At 30.4% G+C, this 17319-nt stretch overlaps 2 protein-coding genes across 2 annotated transcripts in view; both read right to left on the reverse strand.

Annotated features, from left to right (window-relative positions):
• The window catches only part of LOC139489022 (uncharacterized), a 270345-nt gene that overhangs the window by 207679 nt on the left and 45347 nt on the right, over nucleotides 1-17319 (reverse strand). The gene's annotated exons all lie outside the window — the stretch shown is intronic.
• Nucleotides 675-16499, reverse strand: LOC139489019 (serine-rich adhesin for platelets-like). The gene is made up of 9 exons (XM_071275060.1): nucleotides 16349-16499; nucleotides 12722-13096; nucleotides 11311-12024; nucleotides 5931-6215; nucleotides 4511-4594; nucleotides 3423-3507; nucleotides 2528-2746; nucleotides 2091-2303; nucleotides 675-1381 (listed from the first exon to the last, which is right to left on the reverse strand). Exons 1-9 carry the CDS (start codon nucleotides 16398-16400, stop codon nucleotides 1120-1122), a joined length of 2289 nt encoding a protein of 762 aa, XP_071131161.1. The 5' UTR covers nucleotides 16401-16499; the 3' UTR covers nucleotides 675-1119.

Consider the following 17319-nt stretch of genomic DNA (forward strand, 5'->3'; position numbering starts at 1 on the left):
TAATAAGATTTCCGTGTAATCGATTTTAAGACTTAATATGCAATTTTTAACCGAATTTTTGTGACAAAAATGTCGGTTATTGATTTGGGGTGTTCGGCGGGTTGTCCCCAAATGTTGTCCGTACATTACTCATGAACTGTTCAGCTAATGCTTTTAAAATTTTAATATGTTATTACTGATGACAAAATGGTGATCAAGTTCAATAATGACGATTTTGACTTTTACTGTTCAGGAGTTATCATGGTTCTTAAAAGATTGAAAAATGGTGTTTCCAGTGGTTTCCGTGTATTTACTTATGAACCGTTCAAGCTTTTCAAATTTGAATATGTCGTTCGCATGACAAAATTGAGGTAAAATTTAGTACTCTAACTTTTTCTGTTCAGGAGTAAAGGTTCCTGAAAGATTGAAAAAATTTTGTTTCCAGTCATGTTGTTGCATTTACTCATGAACCATTCAACTAAAACTTTCCAAATTTAATATGGTGTTTCTGAAGACAAAATTGAGGTTAAATTTGATATTGACGATTTCACTTTCACCGTTCAACATTTATGGTTCTTGTGATATTGAAAAATGCCAGGACACAAATAAATATATCCGCATTGTTGTCACTCTGGCAGCCTCTTGTTATAATATTAATACACCTTTTGCTTGCAAAAAAATATAAAAACGCTAAAAAGGATATAAGTAAGTTTTATTAATGTTTGATATATGGCTAATTATAAAAAAGAGAACTGTCTAACTATTAGTTCAAAATACAATCAGACGCTAATTAAATGCGCAATAAGAACACAAAATACACATATTTACATATCACATATTAAATACAAGTTACCGGAAATCTAATTAAGATATCATCAGGCAGTCTTTTTGTACACATATACCTAACAGCAACATTATTTTCATTTACCTGTGTCAAATGTTATTGTTGATGTATAGTTATAATTTCATTGAAATAAGGTTTAATGATTTAAGCTAATTAGAACAAAATCAAACGACAGAGATTAACTACACAGTTTTTATCTTGCATGTCAAACTATTTATTATTCTTAAATGATATTTTGCATATTAACATGAGCTTATCTTTTGTAATAGGCAACCTCTAACGAAATCCAATTGACTTTACAATGCTGTTCGATGCGAATTATCATCTTCCAGTGTATCGGATTGATCTTTATCTATGATATTTTCGTACCCTTCTGTCGATTGGCTATGAAAATTTTGATTTGATTGTTCGGTGTCTTGACAGATGTCTGACGAATGAATTGTAGGTGACACTGTTGCTACTTTGAGATTTTCATCCTCTTCTGATGCTTGGGTGTTGTAACATCCTGTCTGGCTTGTCTGGTTTGACAATTCAGTATAACTATTTCTATTTTGTTGACTGTAAAAGAGAAAATTAATTTTGCAAAAACTCACATAAAACATATCTTAAATGCAGAGAGAAAAACAATAAAAAATAAAAATGCCGAACTCCAAGGAAAATTTAAAACGAAAAGTCCGTTATCAAAAGGCAAAATATAAAGCTCAAACACATCAAACGAATGGATAACAACTGTCATAATCCTGACTTGAATAGAAATTTGAGCCCATGCATCTTAGATGTCGGTTTGGTCTTTGCTTAATATCTGATCTGATTAAAAACAGTGGAAATAAAATGTATGTGTCAACTACTTGAAAGAAAGTAAAACTATGCATCTAACTGAATAATTAAAAAAAGTCGAAGATGTTCTATTTTTCTACAATCTTATATTAATTGATGAAAATTTGTTACTTTTTTCACAATTTTAAGGCAAGTTTTTTTTCTCTTCTTCATTATCTACAGCATTTTAAAGGAAGATCACTTTTCTGCAGATGGCTGTGTGAGGTTGCCTTAAGTATAATAAAAATTATTTTGTAAATCAGTCTCATAAAAGTATCTACATATGAGCATCTGCAATTTAACATTTTTACATCTGTGTCAATCACTTGATGGACAGTTCTTGCATTGCTAAATCGTACCATAATTTTTTTCTATTGCACTGTGTATCATTTATTTGAATAAGTGAACGGTGAAGCAGAAAATTTAGATATGCCTTTTAATAATTACATACCTTGAAATATTCGACGTATCTAAATGCTCATCATCCTCGTTTTCTATGTGACTTCTGTCTACAACCTCCTCGTTAGTTGCTTCCTGTGATTCCACAGTCGAGCATTCTTGTTGTTTAACAGCTAACTCAATGGTTTCTGTGTCTTGCTGCTTGTTTTGCAACTTTGTTGCTTCGTTCATGTCAGCATATACAGCAGGTTGAAGTGATGAATTTCTAAATATATCATAAAAAGTAGATAAGCCATGATCTAGTAAATAACTTTTCTTTGCAAATCATATGTTACGTGTTACTAAGTGTCACTGGAAGTACTGCGAAAACAACCTTTTCTCGACAATGCAAATTTTCAGGGATAAGTATTTATGAATTGACGATAAATAAATTGGATATCAAAGTGATATTGCAAATTAGATTCCCTTTGATGACATTGGTATACGTACGATTCGTTCTTTTTTTGTTCCCCTTCCTTTTGTGTCCTTAAGTTTTCTTCATTATGCTCTCTTACAACTTCGTGTCCATTATTCACTGTTTGTGTTTTATTCGTACCGTTCTCCATAGCAATAAAATCAGTATTGCCAGTCATAGATTCGGCATTTGATTTGGATTCAGATACATCGAAACTTTCTGACTCACTTTGTAATAAAGTTTCGCTCGTCTTCCTTTAAAATAAAAACAGTCTAGATAAACTATGTACACTATTTTGATAATAACAATTAAATGTCTGTAAACACTATCAAGCTGATCTTTTATAACAACATTGAAATGGAATTAAAGTCTTATATAAAAAAAGTAGAATCACAAACAATACTGAAATCCGAGGAAAAATCAAAACAGAGAGGCCTTTATCAAATGGCAAAACCAAAAGCTAAAACACATTAAACGAATGTATGACAATTGTCATATTCCTGACTAGGTACATGATTTTTTTTAATGTAGAATATGGTGGATTCAAGCTGGTTTTTAAGCTAGCTAAACCTCTCACTTGTATGACAGTCGCATCAAATTCTATTGTTGACAACAATGTGCGAACAAACAAATTAAAATGTCACAAATAGAGATACCGCCGTGAGCATTTGTTACAATCTTAACCACAATGAAAACGAACAAATATGATTGTAAGTATGCTTTATGTTATCACATTGGACTTTCACGACTTGGCTGTGGTTTTCTACAGCAGTTTTTCCAAACTTTTTACCAGTTGAACAGTTTGGTTTATTAAACGAATAACAATTTGATCAGAATAGGTTGCAATATATGGTCGAGAGCAACACTAACAGTCAAGTCACAGTATTTTACATTGACGAAATATTTTTCAAAATTAATTGTATTCCTTACTTTCTACTTTTAAAGACACAGTATGTTATAACGATAATCACGATAATGGAAACTGCAGCCCCCAGAACACCACCAATAACTGGCCCTACAAAAGAAATGAATTACTGTTTTAAAGATTATATATGCAAGTATTTTAAAATGTTTTAATTGTTAATATATAATGTTGTGTATACCTTGTACCTTACTTAGCCTACAAAACTTGGATTTGGAGATAAAGACGAAGCTAAATACAGATTAGCTTTTTTACAATGTTTGTACCTAATTACCAAGAAAATCTGTTAATCATTTGGACTAGTTTTTTGCGATTAAGAGAGTTACGCTGATATAATTGGGCAAACATGTAAAAGTGATTCTTTGTACAGTTGTTTTTGCTTGTGATGATGGAAGTAATAATAAAACGATCTCGTAAGTTGAAACATATTATATTTAGTGAGTTAGTCCAAATACAAATATAAATGAAGCATTAAACAAAAGAATACACTGATATGTCAAAACTAAGTAAAATTAGATTTCCGACGATCCAAACAAATTACAATGATGTCTTTCAAACATGTTTTTAAAACATGAATGATCCTACAACAATAAAATGAAACTGTAGATAGTATGGTTTGTAAAAATGGATCGCCGAATACATGGATTAAAGGTAAATATGCAAATATTTGCCAAATAGTAAAGTCCATCATCACATTTTCAGCCTTCATTAAAGTATATGTTGTTGTCAAAAGACTTGTAAAAAGAAATGGTAATACTATACTTTTCATCAGTAAATTCAGCAGTGTTTTGAATATATCATAATATAAGACGTAACCGAAATGTTTTAACTTTAATTTAAAAAAAAAACCAATTGTAATAGTTATCAAAGGTACCAGGATTATAATTTAGTACGCCAGACTCGCGTTTTGTCTACATAAGACTCATCAGTGACGCTCATATCAAAATATTTATAAAGCCAAACAAGTAAAATTGATACACTTTACAGAAACTTATTTCCAATTTCACATTCATAAAAGAACTATGTGAGAGAAAAAAAAATAGTTTTGGTTATTAATTTTAAAAAAACACCAATTTTCAGAAAAAGCAATACATACCTACGTTCCCACTTGAATTTTCGTTTATATCATTAGCGCCAGAAGAACTGCCCGTTGAAGTAGATTCTGTTGTTGTTTTATCAGCTTTGATAATAAAAAAAAAAAAAATAATACAAAAGTAAAATTAATATGTATGTTTGAAGATACCAAAAGTTGATTTAGTCTACTATTGTTACTATTCTTATTTTGGCTCTATCAACTTCTACAAATTCAAAAATGAAAGCTATATTTATAAAAACATCAATATAAAGTGTTGTAGGTCAACTTATAAGTATATCTTAAATGAAAAGGATAGTGCATACATGTAGAAGTTGTTATATGAAAGTACTTCATTGTTTTAGAGTTGTGTATTTTGTATCACCTTTGAAATAAACACTTTGATAAAGTTAACAGTCGTATACCGCTGTTCGAATTCATAAATCGATTGAGAAAAAAACAAATCCGGCTTACAAACTAAAATTCAGAAAAAAAACCATCAAATATAAGAAGAGAACCACTACACAACAGAAACACAACACTAATTGCACCATACACAGAGATGAACTATAATATAACAATGACCATATTCCTGACTTGGTACAGGACATTTAAAGAAAATATGGTGGGTTGAACCTGGTGTTGTGGCTAACCATACCCCCCTTTCCCTCCCGCTGTTATGGCAATGTTAAATATAACAACATTACATGACAGGAATACAATACAAATAAATGGGAGAATATACAGGACAGAGAAACACACACATAATAGCTATCAAAAGGTACAAGAATTACAAATAATGTGATGTTCTAAAACTGATTACACTGATCAAAAAAGAACTATATTCAACGTAAATCCTTCAACTTTAGTACGACATTAGCACTGTAACATGTGTAAAATGCAGGATTGTGTGTTGCAATGTTTGTTTTTAGTAAACAGTTTTTATTTCACCCCAAACTGATTTCCCTTTCAATTTTTTTTATAAATAGTTCTATTGTCCCCTTTGTGTTGATACTGTAAATTGTCATACAATGTTATAATTTTGTAACATATTACACGTCTTCAGATTGACTAAAAGTGTTTGGTTTATCAGTTCATATATATGATTTTGTCATGTAATCGTGAAGTAAAGTTTTGTCGTGATTAACTCATTAAAAAAGAATTTAAAATACATCAACCAGAATGACGGCAAAATAATTCCGTACACTCGCAATACCAAAATAAAATGTAGTGCACACTTATGAATAGCTTGATACGCAGGTTATTCAGCGAGATCCACATTTTTGATGTTATGTGTTATGTGTTCATAGACAGAACAAAAATAAAATAGGCATTTCTTAAGTGTTCCACATGGTTAAGTAAGCTGAGTTCCGGAATATGTATATATAGCTTTTTAAGGGTGCAAACACTCAACCTTTGCAATTACTTTATGAATTAAGGTTACCTTCGTTTAAAATATTGACCTCCATTGAAGCAACGTCTGTGTAGGTAAGGCCATTGATGGTATTGCTGACATTACAAGTATATATCCCGCTGTCTGTTGTATTTATGTTCCTAAGAGTAAAGTTTTCAGCAGTGCTAATGTTATCATCATGGTTATCTTTATACCAATGATAGATGGGTTTAGGATTTCCGTCACTTTTGCACGTCAATGTTATAGAAGTATCTACACTTACTATATATATTTGTTTATTAGGATGCTTTGTTACAGTTGGCATTCTCACGTTATCTGAAAATATGGAGTCAAAACTATAAGGCAATATGTGATACATAAAGAATTAAAGAGGGTTTCTTGAATAGCAGAATAGACGAATCTTTCCAAAGTTAAGGAGTCAGGGGAGAATTATTGCATATAAAGTTGTGATTTTATTCAACACTGAATATAATATTCATAACAATTGCTATTTAATTGGTCCAAGATGATCCTTCTTTAAATATATATTGTTAAGAAATATACAGATCAAATTATTTAAAAAGTCTCTTCATACCGTAAATTTAGAAATTTTTGCGTCAGGATATTTTCGTGGTTTTCACTCAAAAGGCATGTGTTTTATTTTGGTGTGTTTAATTATGGTGCTTCGCCAAATTGATATTTTTAATTTTGGACCAATATAAGTGTGCGTGCTCATTCAAAATTGCCCTTATTTACCCGTTTATGTTTATTGACAAAATATTAATTACCTACACAAAATGGAAACACGACAAAGTAACTAAATTAAGGAATCGGATACTAATGCAATTGCAAATAATTCCGCATATCGGGGTTGTACGCAAAAAAAAGTGATTTTAAATAGATATTTTGTTTTTTTACAGAAATCATAAGAAATAAGATTTAATTATTATCTCATTCAATATTGCAACTACATATTAAATTAATCATGTTAATGATTAACGATCAAGGAATTAAATTTGAATCATTATGCCTCTGGCAGTACATTTTAATTGAAATAAGTTAAAGGATTACAAGGAGTTTTTATATTCTAGTAACAAAAACGGTGTCTAAGCAGCAAAAGCCTGGTATATTTATGACATCTGTGAATACAAATTCATATTGTGTTATTTTTTTTTAACAATTTCAAAAAAATTGACAATTATATAAAAATTATATAAAGTGTTGTTGGCAAAAAGTAAAATCACAAAACAAATTATACTCGGTATTTATTTGCAGATTTGGCTATCTATAGAATTATATGAAATAAAAGGAAGTTAAAATAAATAGAGAATATCTTATGGCTTTTTCAAAATCGCATCCGTATCAACCCGAGACACCAATATAATCCCAAGAGCTCTGCTCGGGGGATTATATTGGTTGAGGGTTGATACGGTGTGTGATATTGAAAAAGCCATATCATATACACTTTATTATATACATATACCTCAAGTAGATATTTTATGTGACATGACATCATACGATAAGGAGGTTTAAAATGACGTCATACAGATTATAGGTTTAACATTACGCCATACAGTTTAGGGATTTGATAATGCCTTTGAAACAGTGACTGCAATCGATGACGTGACGTCATACAGATTAAAGGTGTGATAAAGCTTTTGCAACCCTGCTGATATCGATATCAACACGGGTGGCTGATACAGCACGGTTGCCATTGATTGTATTACACATACAATTTATCTGTATTTTCTACTAATTATATAATAAAATAAATTATTTCCTCCAAACAACTTACCTCACGAAATAGTCGTACCGGTCCTCGAATATTGTGTTTCAATCTTTAGTGTTTGCTTTATTTTTGTGTGTTTAATTTTGGCGCTTTCATCGGAAGCACCAAATAAACTAAAATATTTGTATATTCCTTTATGCAGTTACAGTAATATTTTAGATGAATTAGACTAAAGTTAGTTTTATTTCATATTCTAAATGAGCCGTAGGGCGTATTAAAATGAATGCATTAAAAACAATATCCCACTTTAGTGTGGTAGGAAAAATAGAGTGCCAAATTTTGCAAATCTTTATAAAAAATAAAAATACTCCGATATTTTAGTAGATATAACAAGTAAACAAGTACCTCGGCATTAACACAAAAACGGCGTGTTTTCGTATTTCGTGAAGAGTAAACGTGCGTTTACTTTCGCTTTGTTCTCTCTCTAATTAATTCAAAATTTGGTGACTATGTTGAAAGCATCTATCCCATCGAACAAGAGATAAAGGATACAACAGACACAGTTAAGTCTGCATCATAGAAATTGACAATGAAGGTCGGTTAAATACAAAACGTTACGCTCTTTTTTAATTCCTCGATAACTAGAACAAAGGCGATGTTCTATTTTTGTAAATGTAAACGCACTTTTACTGTTTGTAGTAAACGAGCATTAATGCAAGTTGTTTTTGCAATTAATAAAAGTTAATACTTTGAGTTAAAGTTGTTTTTGAATTTTAAACACATACTAGTGTACGTAATTTTTAATTTTTTTCAATATTACCAAATTAAAGAAAAGACAACGAATAAAGACGAAGTTTATTTGATAGTTTACAAAAATATTTAAAGCGAGAAGTAAACGCGCATTTACTTTCAAGTGCACGTAAAAATAGCTTGTGAAATCAGTTGTATACTCCCGCTTACTATTGACAACACGGACACAAAGTATACGCAGGTTTACTCAGGTAAACATTAGAAATTTTCATGTTGACCTCGTAAAAGCGGCAATCGAAGTTAACTAGCGAAATATGTGCCCATGATGGTAACGAGCGTTTACTTTATGTTATGCTCGTTGTGAACCAAGGTTTCGTGCTGAAGCCTATGCTTTGATATATAATGATTTACTTTTACAAATTGTGTCTCGGATGGAGAGTTGTCTCATTGGCACTCATACCAAATCTTCTTATATCTCTTTATTTGATGTTAGTGTCAAGGTAATGATGATCTTTAAAGCGTACTATGACTTTGTCCTTTTGACATTTGAAAGATGCAGTGGGTTGAATGGTGGTAATCCTCTATCTCTACAAGGTCAAATAACAATATTGATTTCCCCTGATAATCTTTATTAAATTTTCAACAGTTTGCAGAAATTAACTTTGTTTTAAATCACGCAATAACTGGCATAGGTAAAGTGTTATATTGTCCGGTTCTGTGAAAAAATTTCACATAACATTTCATTGCATATAAGACAATAATCATCAATGGAAGTTGACAAAACAAATGTTCACTCGAAACCGTATGCAACCGGATATGACGTCCTATGATTTGGAGGATATATACATACGACTGCCGATTCTCAAGTTTGGCATTGCATCATATATTTGATTATTCAATGTGACCTTATTGACTTTGGTCTTTGGAATTGTATTATATTTTTGTCACAGTGCTAAACGTTATCTGTAGAATTCTTTTTGTTGTGCAGATTGGATATAGCCAGGGTCATTTTATGTGTTTGTGTGGAAAAGGAGGGGAAGTAAAATTCAAATTTAAGAATCCACAACTGCTTGAAATTTCAATATGCTGACAATTGTAGATTTTAACATGATTATATGCTTGACTAGATGATATCAAATACATATGATTAGTTACAAAGAAAATAAGTAGTTTGAAGTTTTCAATTTTTTTTATTGCCTTTCGTCTACTATATAAGCATGAATACTATTTATAAAATTAATATTGGATCAGTTTTTAAACTTGAATGGGGTCATGTGGAATATGAAAATGAACATCTAAATGAGATCCATTAAAAAAGATCAACCCTCTTCTTCTTCTAAAAAAAGAAGATGGGAGCATTGCAAACATGGAAAATTGTTATATGGTAAGGTTGTCGCATATAAAAAAATCTATAAAGCGTACATTTCAAATATCAAATTAAAGCCTCCAAATATAGGATTGGGTATATGTAGGTGGATTTGGTCATTTAGCATGTTAAATACGAAAAATGAAAAGTTTCAGAAGGTATGCTTGTCGCAAGTCAATAAAAGGTCATAAATAAAGGCAACAGTAGTATACCGCTGTTCAAAACTCGTAAATAGATGTGAGAAAAAAAATCGGGGTAACAAACTAAAACTGAGGGAAACGCATTAAATATAAGAGGAGAACAACGACACAACATTAAAATGTAACACACACAGACACGGACTAAGCATTAGACTAAATCCGATGAGATTAACAAATAAAACATCAAAACCAAATACATGAATTTGGGATAGAAAATGACCGTGACACGTCTTATAGTAATTTGAATTCACACTCAAATATAAGAGAAAACAAACGACACAACGGAAAAACAACGTTAAAATGTAATACACACAGAAACGAACTATAGTTTAGCAATGGCCATATTTCTGACTTGGTACAGGACATTTTTTTAAAGCATGCCAAACCTCCCGCTTCAATGGCAATGCTATATATAATATTAAATGACAATATAAATTTACAGGACTACAATACAAATAAATAGGTGAACACATTAGACAAAGAAACACACAAATAATACTAACAAAGAGCACCAGGTTTAAAATTCAGAAGTGCGCCTCGTCCACACAAGACTTACCGGTGACGCCCAGATACAAAAGTTCGAAAGTCAAAACAAGTATAAAGATGTACAGCACTGAGGATTAAAAGTTCAAAAAGGTTTTGTCAATACAGCTAGGGTATAAAACATGTATTACACATATCTGAATATCTAAAGAAACAACCGTTCATTTATTTTACAAACAAATGAGATACTAATTGCTATGTGATTCCGCTCTAGCACGTACTTGATGTACTGCATTACAAATTCTAACATCATAATTGTGTACTTTTGAAATATCTTAAGAATACTGTATTTGTTTACCTCAACTATTGGATCTGTAATTATATTGTATGTTTCTCTGTAAACTTGTATTTAGTTTTTAGAGAATAAAGTATCTATTTATCTATCTAACAAACCTAAGGAAAACTGTGAAGCGAATTTAAGCAGATCATAGATGTTCCATACATAACATACTTAGAAATGAATGCTTTATGTTAAAAAAAACACGTTAAAATAGTATTACGATAATAGAAATTATTTGTTTATAGACATTTGAACAAACAATTGATAGGTAATGTATGTTGTATAGGTGACTTGAAATAGGCATCCGTGTTTCAGAAAGTATCATAAGTGATGGAAAAGTTATGATGATACAGTAATCCGATATAACTAACACAATTTTATAACTTCCTTCTTATTAGTTAAAAGTTACACTTTTCTCTTACAAGATTTAGACAGATGGTAATGTATTGACTTACCGATTTTTTTTTATTACGATGAAAATTTAATTCATGTGTTCTCCGGATTATTTCATTTCATTTATATTGCAATTAGATATTTTCATAAACAAATCATCGTATACTTACATTTAACTTCTAATGGTTCTGAATCTAAATACATTTCCTTTTCTGCTAAAGGTGAATTAACAACACATCGTATCACTGCCAGGTTGTCTTCAGCAGTTACATGAAATGTCAAGTAACTTGTACGATAGTATGAACAGTTTCCTGGAATCTCCACTATTTCAGTCGTCGTTGCATCATAATCGATTGAAGGTGTATGGTCTTTGCGAAATTTTTTAAAAATAAATATTCCTGCCGGTTTCCCAACATTTCCAGAACATCGTACTGTTACATTTTTTCCTTCAACTATACTTGGTGAGACAGTTGTCGGCTCATTGCCAGATGATGTGTTGTAAATTAAGTTGGTAGTAGAAGTTAAATTGTTATCACCGATTGTTGAACCAAAATTTTGAGGTGAAGTTGTCGGGTTCTTGTCGCTTCCAAGTGGTGTTATATCTGTTGCATTTTTCTTTCCAGACTGCGTAGAAGTGTGTAAACGTTCTATTTCTGATGATGTAGAAGGTGAAAACGTTTCTGATTCTACGGGTAAAGAAGTGTACACACTTTCTGATTCGGTAAGCGCAGAAGAGTAATTACTTTTTGATTCACTGGGTATAAAAGTAGTTACACTTTCTGTTTCAAACGATGTTGAAATGTAAACACGTGGTGTGTCAGTTGTAGTTGAAACATCACTGAGTGTACTAATTATTTCAACTTTGTCGGGTGTCGAAGGTGGAACTGCAAGATACATGCAATTTAGTGATATCAAAGCCGTCTTAACAAATTCAACATTTATAGATACAAGTAGTTATCAAAGGTACCAGGATTATAATTTAGTACACCAGACGCGCGTTTCGTCTAGATAAGACTCATCAGTGACGCTCATATCAAAATATTTATGAAGCCGAACAAGTACAACATGTGAATCTTGAAAGCGTATTATGCATACAAAATTCAAGCAAACTAATAATTCCTTTGCTAGAATCAAAACAAGAAATAATTGAAAAGAACTCCAACACCTTTTCAAAATATTCTTCATAATTATGTTTATAAAACAAAAGACCAAAATTGGATGACCCTGAACATGCCGAAGTCTATTTTTTTATTTGTTTTGAAAAGAAACAACAACACATACACCGAAAACTATTGAGTTTGGTATATGAATATTTAAACATGCCTTAAGTTTTCAAGTTTTTAAACATTTCGTTATAGGGGACCCCTTCTAGCTCATTGCTTTGTCCTAACAGATATAACTACAATCTTCTTTCGTCGTTCATCAAATCATCGAAAACAGATTTTTTTTAAAGAAAAAAGTAAAATCTTGATACAGGCATGCACTTGTCATTATAAATTTAGAGCTTTTACGCATCAGCTTTTGTGGTTTGTTTTGTCTCACGAGGGTAGTGTTATGCTCATGCTAATTATTACATCTTACCTCTTACAAATATGTCCATGGGCGCTGAATCAGTTGGTGCAGCTTGGTGTACACTTAATGTGCATTTGTAGTTTCTTTCGTGTTTACATTTCAGGTCATTAAATGTGAGAACAACTTCTGATTGTGAATCCGACAATTTGGTAATATTAGCACTACCAAATAGATACACACCATAAGGTAGTAACTTTGTATAAGGCGAAAATACTGAAGATTCTGCTATATTGACAAACGTTTCTGTTGAATCATTTTCGGCAAGGAAGTTTATGCCAGAAACTTGGTCAGCAGGATCTTTGGTATATAAACATCTCAATTTGATACCATCAGTACCAAGAATTTCTGATACATTTGTCATATGAACCTCTCTAGTGAAAGCCTCTGCAATACAAAAACTATTATTTGGTATCTTGATATTTCATTAAATGTTCAACCACAAAACGACGGTCATTTTTGGATAATCAATAAAAACCGTTAATGAATTTGCACTGGTATCTCAATTGTTTACTACTTAGAAATTCATCGTAAACATTAGTTTTTGAATTCTTTTTCAGCTAACAATTCTATCTTATTGTTATATTTTTCTATTGAAATAAAATATTTAAATATAGCAGTCTAACCGTCGATAATTTTATTGCGAGAATGTGTTTTTTATAGGTATATGTCCATTTGAATTTTATTCTGATTGATGTATTTCTTTATAAAATCTGTAGTTTTTTATATTTTTCAAATGTTCTATTTGTTTCAATAAAACGTTCAGTTCTTGACACTTAGACAAGTAGTAAAATCTTTTATCATTGATGGTGGTTGTTAAGGAGGCTCAAGGGTATAAAAAATTCAGCAAAAAATTAAACATTTGTTTTTTTCCTTACAAATTTTATTTATTACACCATTAGTTATTACTTTATAACATGGTACAAAAATCGATTTGGTTTGGTCACAGATAACTTTAAAAATGTTTATATAATTGCAAAAGCTCCAAATTATCTCCCTTTGGCGCAAAAATGTAATTTTTTTACGTTTAAATTGAAATATCTTTTTAAACTCATTGGTGACCTATATTTTTTATTTTTGTTTTCAAACAAGCTGTACATAAACTAAACTAAATAATTGTAAAATTAAAGCAATTTTTGTAATTTAATTCTTTTTTATTTCGATATTACCAATATTTCTTTTATTAGTTCAACAGAAAAAAGGACATTAACAAAAATGTATGCTTCTTTCGGAGGCAGATTGTGAGCTTAAATGAACGATGACTCCATATTTTTATTTAATATTTCTATAAGTTTAAAATACAGTTTAATCATAGAAAAATATAGCAAAATCCTATATAAGAAAAAAAAGTTGATTTAGACCCGCGAGCCCCCTTAACTGATATAGTACGGACTAAGGAGATACTGTTTAGATTAATTTTTGCATCTTCATGTGTATGATCAAATTGAACAATTAAAATGTGGACCCTCTATCATACCATTAATGCAATGTACTCAATATCCAATAAGGAAGTTAATATATTTATCATCAAATACCAAAGGTTTAATTGGTATTTCTTTATTGAGTAGTCCTTGTAAATTTCGATATCATGTTACTTTGGTTTTAATATAAGAAAATGACGTGGAGACAAAGGCGGTCGAGGGTTTTCTTTTCAACTCTCATTTAAAATAAATAAAAAATCATTTTATTGCAATATTTTGTTTCAGATTTGGAAAACTCTCCTGATTATATACGCATGATACATTTAAGCTATGATGTTAACAGGAAGACACAATCTACAATTACAAAAGTAATAAGAAGATAAGTGTGAGATGGGGTTGGGACCAGGGAAGTTTTGAAAATGAATATCTTAGCATGGTAAGTGGTGAAATAAATATTTTGTTCCAAGACTGGTTTGCAGACTTGGGGTCAATTACATTGGAATGTAATTAATTAAATTACACATTACATTGCAAAAATGCTCAATTACACTAATTACACATTACACAGTTTTTGAAATGTAATTAAATAAATTACAATTACTTTACTAAAGTAATTAATTAAATTACACATTACATTTCATCATGATATTTTTTAACAATAATTTACATGTTTATATAATGCATGTGTAAAATTTTCATGTAAGCAGAGTATAAGCGTTGCATTTGATAATCATTTAATATAGTTATTTTAATGTTTTGTCAATTATTCTGAATCTCTCTGGTCTGAAAACAGCAATTGTAAATAGTCTTTCGACAGGAGCTAATATGGTACAAGATATTGTTTGATCAGGACATGGACGTTTTTTTATTAGAAGATCATTATATTGATAGGAGAGGGAATTTGTTCCTATTAACTTGCCAATACATCAAGGGGTATTTTGACATCTCAGAAATGAACTCATTTGAATTAAACATAATATGAATAAGGAAATTATAAATGAATTTCAAATATTTTTTTATTTTACTTTAAAAATATAAAAAAGTGCTTGTCACAATATTGAAATAATTATTAGCACAAACAATGTATATAATGTCTCAATATTAGCAATATTTTGCTAATTAGATAAAATATCTGTAATAGTGCCATTGCCCCTGGACATTTTAATCTGATTAATTGCTGTTTGTTTTTATAGCTGTTAATTTTTATTTCTAGAATCCTTTTGTGTATACTAATTTGACAAAATGATTGTATGCAGTGATTTTAAATTCTAAATGAACTGTCTCAGAAAGATGTTCCACAGTGACACATTTTATTGTTTTTGTTTAACAAGGTGTTTATTACTTATCAATCTATTTAGTTAAAGATCTGTAGGTCAAATAACATATATAAAAACTTAAGAAAAAATTACAGACTTCATATATTAAAAAAGCATTGATATTAATATTTGAAAAATATATATAATTTTACAATTTATATTATAAAACACAAATCCTTAACTGTAACACCATAAAAGTACATGTAATTGAAATGTAATTCAAAAGTAATTGAGCATTACATGCTTTTTTCAATGTAATTAATTAAATTACCATTACATGTAATTAAAAAAATGCTCAATTACACATTACATTCAATTACATGGAAAATTGTAATGCATTACACTTAATTACCATTACATTTTTAATTACCCCATCCCTGCTGGTTTGCAATTAATATTCTTCATTCTGAGGAAATGATTCTTTTAAAATGTAAAAAAAAACAGGGAAAAGGGCATTCGTACCAACAGCTGAAAAGCATATTCCTTCCCAACATCAATTTCCGATCCCTTCCCCCGGCCCTATATACAATGTTTGTCCAATAATAGGGTTGTTTTTATTCGTGTTTATAATGTCTTCTATTATATTGTTTTGCAATTTGTTCACATTCCTATACTTTTATAGCACCTTTAAGGGAAAACTACATTTTGTGAAAGACTACATTTATTTCCAGTAGTGTTATCAGGCCTTACGTTTGAGGATTTGATTTGTTGATCTAATTAAATATGCAAATTAAAACGAAATAACATGAATGATCAGTCAGCATTATCACTTTTAAACTGGTTAAAGCCCATTTGTTTGAAGAATGTATTAATGAATCACACGTCAATGTGGACAAAGATTCTAAACAATTATTCTTGATTCAATTAACTTGATACCAGAAAAGCACGAAAAGTGTACTTACCATAATTTAAGATTATCTGTATTATAAAAGCCTTATAAATCATAATTGGCATAAATCCTTAATTGAATTCAAAAAAATAATCGTATTCCTATTATTCTTATTCCGTAATCAGCTGTTATTTTGAATATAAGTTTTCGATCAGAAAAAAAAAGTAGGAAGAAGGACGTCTAAACAGATGACTAATCAAGTCACTCACTATTATATAAAATTCTTCCTTCTACCTAATAAGTATGCATATTTTACATTTATGGAAAAATAAGAATAACAATCTATTGTTAACGCTAACACGTCGTGACTGAACACACATTCATATTTATCAACATTATTCATCTTTATTTATATCGTTTGAGTTTCGTGTTGTTTATTCTTTAGTTTTCTATGTTGCGTCATGTGTTCTTTTGTTTGTCTGTCTTTTTCATTTTTAGCCAGGCGTTGTCAGTTTATTTTCGATTTATGAGTTTGACTGTCCCTCTGGTATCTTTCGTCCCTCTTTGATATATAATAACATGTTTTATTGGAGTAGAACAATGTACATTGAACCATTCGCTGTTGTTTAGTGTTTACGGGTAAGTTGGGACCGTCCGGGTACGGGATATTCTCTCTGTGTTGAAGATCCGTTGGTGGCTTTTACAGTTTTCTGTTTTTTGGTAAAATTTTCCCTTTAACAGTTTTTTTCAGTTTCCATTTTCAATGAAAAAAGAATCAAACTTCAGACAAAATGTGAATAAATTTGACGTACTATCAAAGATTAGCCTTAAATTCCGATTATTGCACAGTTCTTGAGAAACTCAAGGAGAAACGGTAAATGTATGAGTGTCAAAGAGGTAACAATACATCACAGTCAAAACGACAAAGATGCAAGCGACTAATCCAACCGATAAGTTTGTTTTGAAAGGCACCTATATAATGTGAAACAATTTAAACAAGAAAACACACGACAAAATGATATCATAGACGTTGATGAATAGGTA

The sequence above is a fragment of the Mytilus edulis genome, chromosome 9 (genome assembly GCF_963676685.1).
Source record: "Mytilus edulis chromosome 9, xbMytEdul2.2, whole genome shotgun sequence".
Lineage (NCBI taxonomy): Eukaryota > Metazoa > Mollusca > Bivalvia > Mytilida > Mytilidae > Mytilus > Mytilus edulis.

What these genes read in the sequence shown, in the direction of transcription:
- LOC139489019 (XM_071275060.1), bottom strand. Translation starts at nt 16,400, where the DNA reads ATGCCAATTATGATTTATAAGGCTTTTATAATACAGATAATCTTAAAT. An exon ending in TGTGTCTTTAAAAGTAGAAA is followed by an intron (nt 2,747 to 3,422) that starts GTAAGGAATACA and finishes TTTATTTTAAAG; the next exon opens with GAAGACGAGCGAAACTTTAT. An exon ending in GATACGTCGAATATTTCAAG is followed by an intron (nt 1,382 to 2,090) that starts GTATGTAATTAT and finishes TCTCTTTTACAG; the next exon opens with TCAACAAAATAGAAATAGTT.